General features: G+C 43.8%; 1 protein-coding gene across 7 annotated transcripts in view; it reads left to right on the forward strand.

The window, feature by feature from the left end:
• Positions 1-15,004, forward strand: part of LHPP (phospholysine phosphohistidine inorganic pyrophosphate phosphatase) — a 90,736-nt gene that overhangs the window by 4,297 nt on the left and 71,435 nt on the right. For 6 of the 7 annotated variants that reach the window (XR_008733847.1, XM_055720519.1, XM_055720524.1 and 3 more), the window contains exons 2-4: positions 9,634-9,821; positions 10,589-10,742; positions 14,382-14,445. Coding sequence is in view for 6 of the 7 variants with exons in the window: in XM_055720519.1 (XP_055576494.1) it covers positions 9,634-9,821; positions 10,589-10,742; positions 14,382-14,445 (406 nt within the window). In the remaining variant the exon portion in view is untranslated. Of the gene's footprint in view, positions 1-192; positions 304-9,633; positions 9,822-10,588; positions 10,743-14,381; positions 14,446-15,004 lie in introns of those variants that run through there. The other variant, XM_055720525.1, reaches the window with a different exon arrangement.

A 15,004-nucleotide genomic window follows, 5' to 3' on the forward strand; every position in this document is an offset into this window, starting at 1 on the left:
ATTGCTAACTTTAGGTGGGGACAGTGGAGTGGTGGATGACTAGAAAATCAAAAAGCAGCTTGATAAGATAATTTGGCCCTTTAAAACTTCTAACCTGTAACGTTTCTTGGTTTAATTTACTGTGGCATAACAGAGTTAAATAAAACACATCTCTTCCGAGTGTATGCAGTTAACTGGCAGATGCTGTGGAGCAGATCAGAAAGCCCCATCGGTGACTTAAAGGCTTCTTCTGGAGCCAGCCGTAACAGTCTCTCTGTGCTGTGCTGTTATTGTCTTAATTGATTTACACAGCATTGACACGAGGTGAGCTATTCGCTTTTTATCTTACAAATAGCAGGGAGCTGGTCTCTTACAAGACAGAAGGTGGTTAAACGTCCATAAAAGATGCTCAGCCTGTGCTCTGTTATTTGCATTTACAGCTGTGTGCTGATAGTGTTCCCATTAGCATATCCATATGAAAAGCACACAGTAGTTGGACATTTACAACATCCTGTTGTTTGGCCCGTATAGTGCATCTGTTAGCACAACTTTCTAGAGAGTCCTTTAAAAGAGCAACGGAAATCTGGGGAGCAGGGAGGCTGTGGAGCAGCTGGACAGTCGTGTTAAAATAAAATACGTGGAGAGTCTTAACAAGGCGAAGATTGTGAGAAGAACAAGTGGAACGGGAGCTGTAAAGCAATTCCGTGTGCGGGGGTTCAGGTGGGACAGTTGTGACTTTACAAAGAGCCATCTGAAAGAGTGTGTGCGACAAGGAGTAGGAAATCTTTGTTGTCGCAGAAGAAAACTGAAGCATGGCTTAGCACAGGCTCCGCAGATGTTCAGAGTTTCAAGGCTGGCTGTGCCTTCAGGACATGCGCTAGCAAAGTTGTTGTTTCTCCTAGAAAGAGACTTGCAGATAAACTTCACATACTGTTGTGCAAATTATCTGTTCATTTGTCTTTGCCCGTAACTCTACACCTTCTGTCTGTGGATCCCAAAGAGGGGTTGGTGTCACCTGCCCTTCCTGAAGTAGCAGAGACACAACAAGATGAAGCGATTCTGTATTGTCATGTAGCTGTTCACTGACAGAGCCAGAAGGAGGTCCAGGAGCTGATCCTCAGGGGCTGCAGAGTTGTCAAAAACTCCACTCTAGTCTCTAGCATTAGCTATGGCCTCAGTTTTCTGAGAGCAGTGGACCTTCCTAATACATACTTGCTTTCCTAATCAGCAGTGTTCGTGATTTTTTTAAAAAGACCTGTGTCCCTGAAGTTGTGGCTGCTCCGAGTGCTGTCTACACAAATTGCATGAGTAAGTGCTTATGCTTGTGGCATTTAAACATCATTAACCTTTAGGGTCTTGAGCTACTTACCTGTCCATCAGCATGATTATGTGCTGTGCAAATATTTGCCAATAAAGAATAATAGAAGATACTATAGTGATACCTACTACCTAACGTACTTGTTTGTCCACTACCTTGTATAAATACTGATTAATCCCTGAAGTAGATGAGCAGCACTGCCTCATTCTGTGCTTTAGAACTTGAAAATTGTCTCAGCTTACCACTGTGGTAGTAACTTCTTTTCCCCACCTTTCATGTTTGGTGAACTCAGTCTGGAATCTTAGAATTGAGCCTGATTCTTTGCATATCCTCAGCAGTATTGCCGTTCAGATTTCATGCTGTCTTTGCAAGTGATATGCTGGAATTAGTTGCTGATTGCTTCCAGATTAAAATCACAGTAAGTTTGCTGGAATGCAGCTTGGTCTTTGAGCTAATGTAGTGAAATGGTATGGTACCTTCTAAAGTAGGTAAGCAGAGCACGTGCAAGTGAATTATTTCTCTACAAAACAGGCTAAATAAAACCCTTTGGCAATTTACTTTCTTTTTCTGAGAAATAGAATTCATTAGTTACAAACAGGTGCTGTTTGTATACAAAGTAAGAATTTGACCGTGACAAAGATAACTTGGTTTTGGCTGAAATTTTAATAGAATAATGAGTAGCTTCAGAGGCAAAACAATGCAACTGCTTTTAGCAGAGAATGAAAGCTGTTGGAGTATGAGTCATTATATTGTCCATAAAAGTGTTTTGCTTAATGCAAATTAATATATTTCAGACCTGTTCATGCTGACTGAATCCGCAAAACTCAGATTAATTTTTTTTTCTCCAAAGTGCAGAATTACCAGTAAACTGGAGTTTGCGTTTGTTGCAAAATTCACCCATATATTTGAACTATACTCGGTATTAAGTTGCTGCAACAAAACAATGGGCCAGCCACTACAAGACAAAGTGAGAAGCCCTCATTCAGTTCCTGCAGTGCGGTTAAAGTCTGGGACTGCTAGGTGTAGTACTTTAAGCTAATTTGGTAATCTGCAGCAATTAAATGCATTTTATTACTGAACGTAATGAACCAGAAAGATTTTTTTTTTTTATGTTCTGCTTTGTACTTCCTTTCTGCAGATTCACTTCAAAAGCATGGTTTTTTGGTGTTTTTTTTTTTTTTATTAAATACTTAATTCTGGATTTCACTGTTGTGACATATTGTTGTTTGTCTACAAATCTGTAGACAAATCTGTTGTCTACCCTTCTGTTCAGGCAGGTGGAATATGATTTACGGTATCAGGTAATTCAGTAATTCTGGTATCGAGCTGTATTCAGTGGTCAGAGAGAGGCAGGCTTTGTAGAGAATTCAGGATGAGATGGACTTTGTGTTTGTTTTGATGTACAACTTCCAGTATTTATTTCTACCTGTGAAAAATTCCAAATGGGTGAAATTACTTCAATAAAGATATTGGTAGTTTTTTAAAGTTTACTTTGAACTACAATTCCATGATTTTTCAGTTTTTGCTGTCAAATAGTGTCTCAAAGCAAGGGGGAGTGGGGCCAAAAAGCACTGCGTGTACGGATTTGTCAGGCCAGCCTTGCTATATGGAGCAGAAAGCTGCACCACTGGAGAACAGGAGTTTTAATGAGCTCAGTTACGCTTGGGAGCGATGACAGGACATCAGAGAATGGCAACACCAGGAGATCATGGCACAAAAGTATCATCTGAGATGTGACAGCAAGATTTAAGCAGTTTGAACATACTGTGAGGATGACAGAAATCAGAGGAATGGAAGGAAAGGTTCAGACACTGGGATAGGGAAGGAACAAGCAGAAGGCAAGCCAAGGTTGCTGTGTCACAGGAGCATGCGTGGGGTTTCATCCACAGTCCTCTGATCTCATCTCAAGGGCTGTGAAGATGGTCAGAGGAGCTGGAGCCCCTCTGCCATGGAGCCGGGCTGGGAGAGCTGGGGCTGCTCAGCCTGGGGAGGAGAAGGCTCCGGGGAGACCTTGGAGCAGCTCCCAGCACCTACAGGGGCCGGCAAGAAGCTGGAGAGGGGCTTTGTACGTGGGCACGTGGTGACAGGCCAAGGGGGAATGGCCTTAAGCTGAGAGAGGGGAGATGCAGATGAGCTGTGAGGCAGAAATTGTTCCCCGTGAGGGCGGCGAGGCGCTGGCCCAGGCTGCCCAGAGCAGCTGTGGGTGCCCCATCCCTGGCAGTGCTCAAGGCCAGGCTGGATGGGGCTGGGAGCAGCCTGGGCTGGGGGGAGGGGGCCCTGCCCGGGGCACGGGGTGGGACTGGGTGGGCTTTGAGGTCCCTTCCAACCCAATCCGTCTTATGGTTTTATGATTCTATGATTCATTGCACCCACCAAGCAAAACACAGGGAAGTTCAGTGTTTCTGTGGAATTGGGAGAGGCTTGGGCTATAAAAACTGGCCAGATGACTTTAAGGATGAAGAATTTTATGGCTGGTCTCCTTCAGACTTCTGAAATAATGATTTTTCTCGGTGTTATTTCAGAAGCTGAAATTAAAGATGAAAAATGCTAGCCACTGAAATAGTATGAATGAAGATTTGTGAAGGAAGTATGAGACATTATTGCCACAAATACACTTTTTAAGCAGAGGGCACGTAAAACAGAGCGAATGTCCTCCCCACACACAGGCATTTCCACAGCTGGACCCCAGAAGGGGTTATCACTTTCAGCCAGCACTGAGGTTCCCCTCTGGCAGTGGGAGGTTCTCCTATGAAAAGCCTGCAAGATCAGGCCCAGGATTTACATTAATTCATAAACGTGATATAATCTGAGACTCTGAGATGTAACCTGTCTTCACAGGGGCTAGAAGAGGGTCTTTGCCTTCTCTGGAGAGCAGTGTGTAACTTGCTAGGTGAATTACTTCCCAGCTGGGGCAGGGCCAGCCAGGGCTTTCATGGGCAATGGAAAAACATCCTGTTGCCTGCTAGTCACTAGTGTCTGAAGGCACAGCAGCTTTTCATACCTCCCTTTGTCCTGTTCACTCACCATTTTGTGGTCTGGATGAGATTTTTCCCACTGTTACGCAAGCTTTTGAGGACTAGGACTGATCTCTTGTTGCAAAACCCATTGCAATTTGTCATTTTGAGTGTTTTTTAGATGCTGGCTAAAACACATCACGTGCTGTGGTTCTCCATCAGCCAGGCAGGCTAAAGAATTGGTATAAATCTCTGCTCTGTTCAAACTCTTTCATCTGTGTTGCCCTTGAAACTAGGCAAGTCATTTCTACTTTTGAGCATTATGCTCAGTTTCTTCTCTGCTTGATTTCTTCTCTTGACAGGAGATGCTTTACCTGTAGCACCAGCACCCTGCAGAGGGCAATAAGCAAATGTTAATGCTGCCCAGGTAGGAGAATGGCGTTGCTGCACAAGTCCTGGTTTTATTGTTTGGTTGCAGGTAGATAACTCTCTGGTACTGTTATTTTATTTCCCTGTGTTTCAGAGGTGATCCTGGAGTGCTGACAAGTTTACAGTGAAGCACGCTGGTATTTGTCTGCTGATGCAAAAGAGTCAAATAGCATAAGTGCTTAGCACGCTTTCTTTTCTTCTAAATTAAAAAAAAACCCCACAAACAAAACCACAACACTGTGCAAAAAGAAAAGCAGAATAAAAAGCCAGTTCTGGAAATCTCATAACCAGTGCTCTTCCAGACCCCTTTGAAGTTGGCGTTGGACAGTTGCCAAGCTCAGGTTTGTTGCCTCTTCCAGGGTTTTGCTTTCTGCCGCCCTGCCCATCTGCACAGTACCGGCTGGCTGTGGGCAGGATTCTCCCTCTGCTCCTGTGGTAGGAAAAACCTTCGCTGCAAAAGACAGTGACCAAAGATGGGAAGCCTGAAGTGTAGGTTTATGCCATGTTCTTAGTTGCATCTGCCATGTGCAGAACAATGTGAATTTAAGGAGTGATGGCTTCCAGCCTAGATTCCAGGGCCATTTCTTTTCCTACTGGTGTCGCAACCTTTACATCATCTGAAGGAACAGGTTTTGTGTTTTATGTGCCCAAAGGCTGCCCGTAAAGGTTGGCAAGGGCAGTTGGTTAAGTCTGCACAAGGTCAGTCAGGATGTCTAATAATTGTCCTAACACTTTACCTGTTATGGAGCAATAATGAGAGTTTTTTCATTATTTTCGGGTGAGTGAACCTGGCAGATGCTGACAGCCAGCAGATGTGTAAAGTTCGAGGTGATTTGTAAGGGACCGGCTCATCTGACGCATGGTAATTGCATTGTGGGACATTGTCACTCAGCGTCGTGTCCTGCTCCAGCAGAACGAGGTAAAGGTCAGTTCAAAGAGCTGGTGTAGCGTGAGGGGCAGCTCGGGGCTGAAATTAAAAACCTCATTTCCATCTTTCCCCTATGCGTGTGCTCACGGCATGCCTGGAGCCAGGTGGGTGCCCCAGTTCTAGATTTAGGGATTGCTGGGTGACCAAGCGGTTGTTTTGGCTTGGAGTGGGCTTCAATCCCTCTTCTGGTGAGGCTTAGAAAAGGTCTCCTTCCCCACCTGTTGGTGTGTTGGTTCAGTGCTCATCTCTCCGCTTATCGTTTCGGGCTTGAAAGTGACTTGTCCTTTGCTTCAGCGCCTGTGTGCCACGGCAGCTCCCTGGGCTGCCAGCGCCTGCTCTGCCAGCGCTGCAGCGGAGCCTGTGCAGCTCGCAGCTGGGGGGGTGCAGCTGGACCCCTCGTCTACTCCCGGCTGCCCTGTGTGCTCTCCTGTCCCCACCAAGAGGGGCTCCGACAAGTGTCTTTTGCTTCAGAGATGCTTTTAGCCCAATTTGCCATTTGTGACACCAAAAGGTCAGAAGCTGCTCTCCCTTCACGCCTAGCTCCCTGCATGCAGGTGAAGTTCAAGTTCCCCCATTCCTGCTCGTAGGCATTAGGAGTGCTCTGAGCAGTCCTGTTGGAAACAGAGTGGATTTGTCTGACGGTGAGCCTGTGGATGGCCCCAAATGGGGAGCGAGAGGTGGCCTCGGGATGTCCGTGGCTACCGGGACCATGCAGAGTCCCTGCAGCATGGAGCACAGTGCTGCCTGTCGGTGTGCTCGGCTTGCACTCTAATCAGGATCGATTTCTAGTGCTTCTGGAGTTTAAGTGGGATCTTTATCGCAGCCACGATGTATAGAAGTCAGCTGAAGCCCTGATTGACTGGGTTTCCTGGGTGTGCCTGCACTTCTGTAATATAGGTGCTGATAAATCTGTAATACACTGGAGATCTTGATAAAATGTGTGTTGTGTATTTCATTTGCTGTTGCCTCATTCTTCTCTACTTGCAGGTATCTAATCCCTTGCTCTTTATCTCACAAGGCATCACATTACAAATTTTGTTCTTTATTCTTCTCCTGACATCTCCACACTTGCCAGCACTAGAAATGGCAGTAACATGCTCTGCATGTGCTTCTTGAAGTGCAAGCGCTGGGTCAGCTTGGTAGCTTGAGGTTTCCCGCCAAACTGGCCAGATTAGCAGCAGTGCCCTCCATGCATTGCAGACTTGCAGCCTCCGTCAGAGCCCTTCAAGTTGTCTCTTTTAGCTTCTGCTGGTGCAAAGCCCGACCGTGAAAACTGAAGGAGAGTTTTGCTGTAAACATGAGCAGAGTCAGGATTTCCCCCGTGTAGAGGTGTTGTTAAAAGCTCTCCCTAATTATTTAAGCTCAGTTGTTTGCTGACATGTGCAGGCCTGCAGGTTCCACTCATGGTCCTCATGCTGAGCATCAAGGGATGGATTTGTCCCGCTGGGTGTACGATCATGCATGTACCGGTGAGTGTGACTGCTGTATGAGGATTTGGCAGAGAGCTAGCCAAGGGTCTTTTTAGAGATGCTAATTTGAAGGAGAAGGTGGCTTTTCGTTGAAAAGATAATTTTGTAGAAATAAGTTTTTTCTGGAGTTCTTGATATTTTTCTTTTGTTTAGTGTTCCAGGATATTTTTTGGAGTCCTTTTTATGTTTCACCAGAGGACTCCCATTTTCTGACCTGCCTGACCTAACTCTTTGTAGACCTCACCTGATCCTGAGCATTTACTGAGCTCGTTTGTCGAGTGGTGATTGCTGGTGGCCACAAAGGCGTGAAGCAGTCCAGGATGTGTCCAGACTGCTTCTGCTTTGGTCAAGCCTTTCAGAAGTGTAGCTCTTGTTTTTCATCCAAAATTCTTAGAAGGAAGTTTTATTTGTAGTATAGGAAAACTGAGTCTTTGCTTTGACCGAGCTGACCCGTGAGGGTGCTTGTTTGTCTGTGCAAGTCAGCGCTTAGTGTTGTTCCTGGTCATTTCATTGACCTTTAGGAAGAGAAAGAGTAAATTCTTAATTCAACAAATATCTGCTTCCAGGCAGTCATGAATCATGGGATTTTTTTTCCTAAGAGTGTGCAGATAGGTTCTGCGTTTAGAATAAGATTTTTTTTAACCATGGCACACTCCATTAAAGTTTGTTATGTATCCAAATTACACTGCTTTGCTTTTTAACTACAGCTGAAGCCGTGTTTCGAATAACAGATGTGGAATACTGTCATCCCACTGTCACACCAATTGTTCATTGTTCTGAGAAGGTCACATCATAATTCATTAACAATAATTATTCCCCGGGTACACCCTGCACTTCTTCACTCAATTGCTTCATTAACTTGTAAGTGAATCTCACATTCACTGCTCCAATCAATGAAGATATATTTATAATGTACAAGTGGATGCTATTAGTTACAATATATTAACTGCCTAATTTAAAATAGAAAAGCTATCTTTATGAAGGGCAATTAACCACTAAGTGTAATTGATAATTCACATACCTATGATTAGGAAAGACAAATAATAAGAAAGAAATGAATCACCAGCATTATTGAAGAAGACACTGGCATGCATTTTTAATGAGCAGAAGGAGTTCTCTGGGTCAGGACCAGATTTCCAAGAATCCTTTGATGGGAAGTTCATCATCAGATGTGTTGCCTCGAGGCGGTTTTAGTGTTTGCACCAACCACTTGGGATCATCTTCCCTAGAAAAGGAACCCAGCATGTTTTATTGTCTTGAGAATCAATGCAGGGGCTTTCCTAATAGGAAAGTCCTTTTTCATCCTAACACAAAGAAAAGTAATAATACTTTAGCAAGAATTAATAAGCCTAGACCCAAACTTACCAAGGTATCTGAACCTGTGTGAGCTCAGGTTCTCAAAGATAGTTATAGAATCGCAGAACGCTTTGGGTTGGAAGGGACTTTAAAATGTAGTTTCAACCCTCTGCCATAGGCAGGGGCATTATGTACAAATTCACACTAAACCTGAAAAAAATTAGGCATTTTAATATATTTGAGGAGCTGAGTCACAGTCCCTTTGGCAAATATTTCTAAAAAAAATTGTGATACTTTTTCAGCACTTCTGATTTCTCATGGCCACTTTGAAATGCATTAGTTCTCCAAATAGCTGGGAACTCATCCTTGGAGAAGAGGGCTTGTCGTGACATCCCCAGTAGGTCACCGCAGCTTGGGGCAGGAAACAAAGCTGCGCAGAGGCAGAGGGCTTGCACAAGATTGCAGAGTACCGATCCACAGGAACCATGTCCTTGGCTCTGGGTGCTTGGGGCCGTGTTTTCTTCCCTTGAGAAGCCATTTACCTGTAAACATTAATGACTGAGTCAGTTGAAGTACCGTATTTTTCTTGATTACCCGCAAAGTAACAGCACAGGTGTTTTATGAGAGATTAAATAATAAATGTAACCGAATAATAACTGTAACTTATATCAACCCCATTGCTGATATAAGTGTTACTGCAATTAGCTGGCGGCTTACCTGGGGTTTGTAGAGGTGCGAAGCCTTGCTGTTACCTCCAGCTGATCACTGCAGCAGGTGATGAATAAGTGGAAAGGTAAAAATCCAAGTTAAAATGCTAACAGCCAGGGGTATTGCATCAGCTACCGTCCTCAGGGCAGTGCAGTGTCTTCAGGTCATGTGTGTCTACATCCATAGACCAGTTTAAAGAATAGGAACTGGTTTGGGTTTTTTTTTATGTGTTGAGAGCGTGTGTGCCTGACAGACTGTTGTATCCTGGGGATGGTGGGCATTGCCTATGCTGCTGTGTTCCGCTTAGCTCTCGGCTCCAGAAGGGCAGCTACATGCTATGGCAGGGACTCTGCACGTGAAAACTGCAGCTGTAGTGCCCCAAATCAACGTTTTAGATGTGTCTTGGTCACAGTAAGGGATCCCGTTGCTTTTCTGGAATATCATCTTTGCATTTTTATTGTAATTATCCAAGTTGGGTGTGGGACAGCAAAACTGACACTCTTCACTCATTTTCTATGTCTAGTTAACCCCTCTGCTGCTTTTACTCAACAGGATCAAAGCGGCTGGTCTGAAGCTGCAGTTCTGCACTAACGAAACCCAAGCGACCCGCGAGAAGTTTGTGAAGAAGCTCCAGGGCATGGGCTTTGACATCTCCATGGCCGAAGTCACTGCCCCAGCCCCAGCAGCATGCCGCATTTTGAAGGAGCGCAGCCTGAGGCCACACTTGCTGGTGCACAATGGTGGGATGATGCTTGCAGCAGATGTTGGGACACACAGGGGACAGCCCAGAGGGATGTGGGCGTTTTTGGTAGAGCAGTGAATTCCCATAGCTTGTGTGGGGAATAGCTCCCGGCTGTTGTTTTCCTACAGGGAAAAACTTCTTCCTTAGTTGTGAGGCTGTGGAATAAACCTTAGTGGTCTGGTCTGAGTGAGATCCCCATTGTGGTGGTGGTACGATGAAGGCACAGAGTTGTGCTGGCGGTCAGCAAGAGCATGGAGGAGTCTGCTGCTTAGCCACAAAGACCAGGAGATATGTGAGGTCTTGTGCAGGACATTATGTTGTCTTTGTTATCATGACAGAGGTTTTAAGTTTAAAGTGTTTTCTTCTGTAGAACGTGGGTATGGAGAAAGAAGATGGACCCTGGCCTTTCTGTTAGATGCTTTCATCCAACTACCCAGGAGTTTGCCTTGGATCTAGGTGCTTGGGTGTAATAAGCCAAGATGCTTATTAGATGATGTGGGTGGCAGGAGCTAAGGCATGGGTAGGAAATGGGTTATTTTGCTCTTTGTTGTAGGACAGATAAATAGCAGGATCCAGTCAGGAATAGAAGGGTCTGAAGAACACTTGATTCAGACTTGGATTTTATTTAATTATTATTTTTTTTTTAAATGTGTTGTGTCATGAATGAAGGGAAACACAAATCTGGGGAAAAACCCATCAGTTCTAATGCGATCTGAAATGGTAAGGGATTTGTGGGTTTATTAATTTTTTTTCTTCCTTTTGTAGATCTTGTCCCTGAATTTGCCGAGATTGATAAAACAAACCCAAACTGCGTGGTTATCGGAGATGCAGCAGAAAACTTCACCTATGCAAACCTTAATGAAGCTTTCCGAGTTCTGATTGGGATGGAGAAGCCTGTTTTGATCTCTCTTGGAAGAGGGTGAGTTAAGCACTGTCTCTTCCTCAAGTTTACAATTTTAATTTCCCCCAGCATCTTTGTATGTAATGGAGGCCAGATATCAGTGTGGACATTCAGAGTACCAATTTTTAAGCAGTTAATCTATGTGTCTGGACTGAGAGGCTGATCTGCTGAGGTATCTGTCAACCAAGAGTCCTCAGTGGGTAGTTCAGTCGCCTGACTTGGCCTCCTGCCCTGAGTCACTTGTAGTCTTTCCAGGGGTGTAAGGGAAAACTGAGGTGATTACACTGAAATAGATCTCTAAAAGAAGGTTGTATGGATGCTCCCAGTGAGCCACAGTGCACTCCTGTGCTGATGCAGGATTGCAAAGAGCAGTGGCAGTCACTGAACTTGCTGTGCTGAATCCTCCAGTAGGCTTAGAAAATACTCATCAGTAGGGTCTCTGTGCTGCTACAGCACTGGGTGAGGCATCTCTTGAACTTCAGCTGTCAGTGGTCTTTTTTTCTGTAGATGGTGCAGAGTGAGCAGTTGTGTGAACGTGTTTTGTCGGCTGCTGCAGGGTGAGAGATGTAGCTGCTCTTCTGAGGAGGAATGGTTGCAGCTTTTAGAGAACCTAGAGATGCTCTGGTGTATAACTGCAGCAAATGCCTTCAAAGTCAGCATTCGAGTGAACTAGACCTTGATGAAACAATCAACAATATTTGCAGGTGGCAGTGGGCGGGTTAAATAGCTGTAGTTTTGTAAACCACTAGGAAAAGGACTTTTGTTGCTTTAAGGGCAAGTCTGAGAGCCTCTTAAAAAACCCACAGAAATCATGGAGAGTTTGGTTTTTGCTGGGTGCAACCCCTAAGTGAATGAGTGTTGCCGGAGGGCAGTAGGATTATAGACACTGCTTGTCTTTTTGTCCTTGCCTCTGCAAGATCTCAGAGGTGAGAACTGTTGATTTAACTGCTGCCTGTAGCCATGTGTTCCTGTCTGAACTGAAAATAAATGATTTTAGTAGTGAAAGAAACCAAAAACAAACAACAAAAATCCAACAGGCTGTGCTTGGATAAAGGGCTTTTAGTGTAGATTTGTGATGCAGTTTGATCTTGCAGCATTCTGAAATTACTAATGGTAAGGAGGATCAGGTGGTCCAAAAACTCTCTTTCAGGCAACAGTCAGCCAGGTTTCTTCTTCCAGGTTCAAATTCTACCCACCTTTGTAGTGGCTGAGATGTGATACTGGATGTGGCTCATGGCCTGTGTAACGTAAATGACTCCTTGCTGTTTGAGTGGTACTTCAAGATGTAGTCTCTGAAAGCTGGTGTTAGCGTTCTGCAGGTTGATTCATATGCATGAAAACATCATATGTAAGGGTGCACTTTCATGCTGGTGGCTTGAGAATTGCTATACGTGAGGAATAAGAAGCCAGGAGATTTTTTTTATTTGGTAATAGAGAAGCCCTACCAATTTGTGGAAGTAGCTGCGATGCACAGACTCCACCTGAACGGTGTTGGAGACTGGGGTAGAGGTTCCTCTGGCTGTGAGTGAAGTGTGGTGGCTGAGAAGACCTAAGGGGAGAGCCCAAGGATATACTGAGAAATGCTGTGCTGGTGTGTGTGGCGAAGACCTGCAAATACAGCTGTGCTTTTGAAATGACACATCAATTGTTGTTGTAGTTTGAATATCAAAAGACATTTTAAATTATCCTCTGAACATTAAAGGTAAATTTTGACCTCCTGCTTTCACATACAGGAAAAATCCAGTCTTTGGATGTTTTTTCCTAAGAACAATTCAGTTAGAGGTATTCCAAGATTTTAAACAGGAGTTTATTAATGCCAGCACTGACTAATGACAGATCCCAATGACCTTGAAGGAGGTACCTGTTGTGCAGTGTATGCGCTTAAAAAAGGCTATGCATGTTTTGCTTGAGGAAGCAGTAGTGACAACTTTTTCCTGTGGTTCAATAGACTGTAATGGGCATGAAAACCCTTCTTAGGTTGTGGGTTATTGATCCAGCTGGGTAGAACTTACCAGCGGGAAGGAGCAGTTAAATCCATTGTGTTGCTTTACCTGACACTCATGCTCTGATCTTACAACACAGGCGAAAAATCCTTACTGTTTCTTAGATGGATAAGGAGAAAATGTTGAGCCAACAGCAGAATAGCTAATGTACGTAAAACAACCGTTTTATGGTATCTAATACCGTCTTTCAAAATGAAATATAGAATCAACCTTTGTTTAAGACTTGCAACGCGATCAATGCAAAAATGCCTTTGAACCGTGTGCATATAAAAGTATTTATGTGGTTATTCATTGACGTAGACAGCTCTGAAACAGACCCACTGTTACTTTTTTGAAATGTTATTTTCCATTGAAAAATAATGATTTTTGGATATTCTGAGCTCACTTTTCACCATGAGCATATTTTTTTTTAATGATTGATCATTTAGGTAATGTGAACTTTAGTTCTGATTCAGTCACCCAGGTAGGTAAGTTCTCTGACTTGAAGAAGAGAGATTGTGAATTGGATGAATTGTTCACCTGACTAGAGAAGCCTTGTTGATGCAAAGAGTCATATACAAAACCCAGCCACAAGCCAGCTTCATTTTTAACATGCAGGATCAGTGTAACTGGGTGGACCTTAACAAGGTGCCTACCTTGGGCAAGTAGGTTGATTTTGGTTGAAGTTTTAGTTCATTCCGTAGAAAAGGAAAGTGTCAGAGTCACTGAAGCAGAATGCCCGCCTCCTGGAAATGGAGTGATTTACATTTAGCATCTGTTTTGGGCTGAGAGTGGGAATTGGCTTTGTAATTTCTTCTGTCATGCCACTGTCAGAAAATTAAGCTGTTTACGCTAGACTATAGAAGGTTAATGGCTCTTCTAGCAAAGGTCAAGTGGTCATTTTAAAGGGAGGCTGTGCTGAATAATCGAAAATGGCAGAAGGATAAGGCATAAAATCTTAACTGACTGCTCATCCTACCTTTTTTTCCTGTCGTACAGAAACCTGTCTTTGCTGTGGTCAGGAGAGCTTGGAAGACCTGCATTAATATGATTTCCTATTCCAGGAAAACACCATAAAGATACTAACTAGTTTTATGAGCTTCATGGCAATAGGAACATTTTTAGAAGGAGCAAAATTTGGCTTGGATGGCTTCCTTAGTCCCAGTAAACAGTGTTCTGGCTTTTCTCATGTGAGAGTCTGCTGGCAAGCAATGATGCTCAACTCTTTGGGGTTGCCTTCCAGATACACCGAAGAAGGTGTTACAGCTGCTGGTTGGTGCCAGCACTCATCTTGCTGTCTGCCGAGGGCTCTTCATCACTGATTGAAGGAAGAGCAGTGTAACCGCTGTCCTTTGTGAGCAGCTAGTACTTTGTGCAATAAAATTCAGCCAAGTTCATCCCTGATGTAAGCTAGCCGAAATCCCTTTGAACCAGTGGAGTTGCGTCCCAGATGCCAGACAGCCATCCGATCTGAGATCTTTGCATTGCACAGGACTGAGCCTGTCCTTTACTTAATTTCTGGTGTTAAATTAAGGCTCCAGAGTTTCTGATGACTTGACTTTTTGTTGCAGCCATATGGACATCTGTATAGGCACAGAAATAATAAAATGTGGTTTCTTTGTATTTAACTGCCAACATTTTCATTTCATTGGAACTTTATCACTTTCATTTCCAGACGCTACTATAAAGAAACTGATGGCCTGAAACTTGATGTTGGAGCGTATATGAAGGCATTAGAGGTATTTTATAGCTTGCATTATGCTTACTCGCTCTGTGCACCTTGTTAAAAGAGTAACTGGTATAAATACGGGTCATCTTCTGTAATTACTCACCTTGGTGGAGGAAGTTTCCACAGATTGAAATTCATTTACTGCATTCTAAAGACGGATGGATTCATTTGTTTTCTGGCTTCATTCATTTTTTAAGTTTTACTTAAAATGTGAACTTTAACCGTTGTGGTACCTTTATTGGAAGTGAGGCCCTTGAAAGAAGGAGTCAGAAGAGCAAAGATATGGAATATTGTCTGCAACATACTCAGGAAAAACTGAAGGTCCGTTTTATGTTTGGTGTAGCATTGTTAACACAGCCCTTGCCCTTAATAGTTTACAGCAAAAGGCCCTTATCCAGCAAGATACTTAAGTGTATTCCTGTTTTTAAGCCTGATAAAGTCTGTGCAGAACTGGAACCTGATAGATAAGTCAGCCTAGGGGTGAGGGAAGGAGAGAATCTTTATTCTCCCTTTTATAGGCTTGCAGAGAGTTAAAAAGACCAAACCATCGTGAATGCAGAAAATAAAGC

This window comes from Falco cherrug, chromosome 9, assembly GCF_023634085.1.
Source record: "Falco cherrug isolate bFalChe1 chromosome 9, bFalChe1.pri, whole genome shotgun sequence".
NCBI classification, from domain to species: Eukaryota; Metazoa; Chordata; class Aves; order Falconiformes; family Falconidae; genus Falco; species Falco cherrug.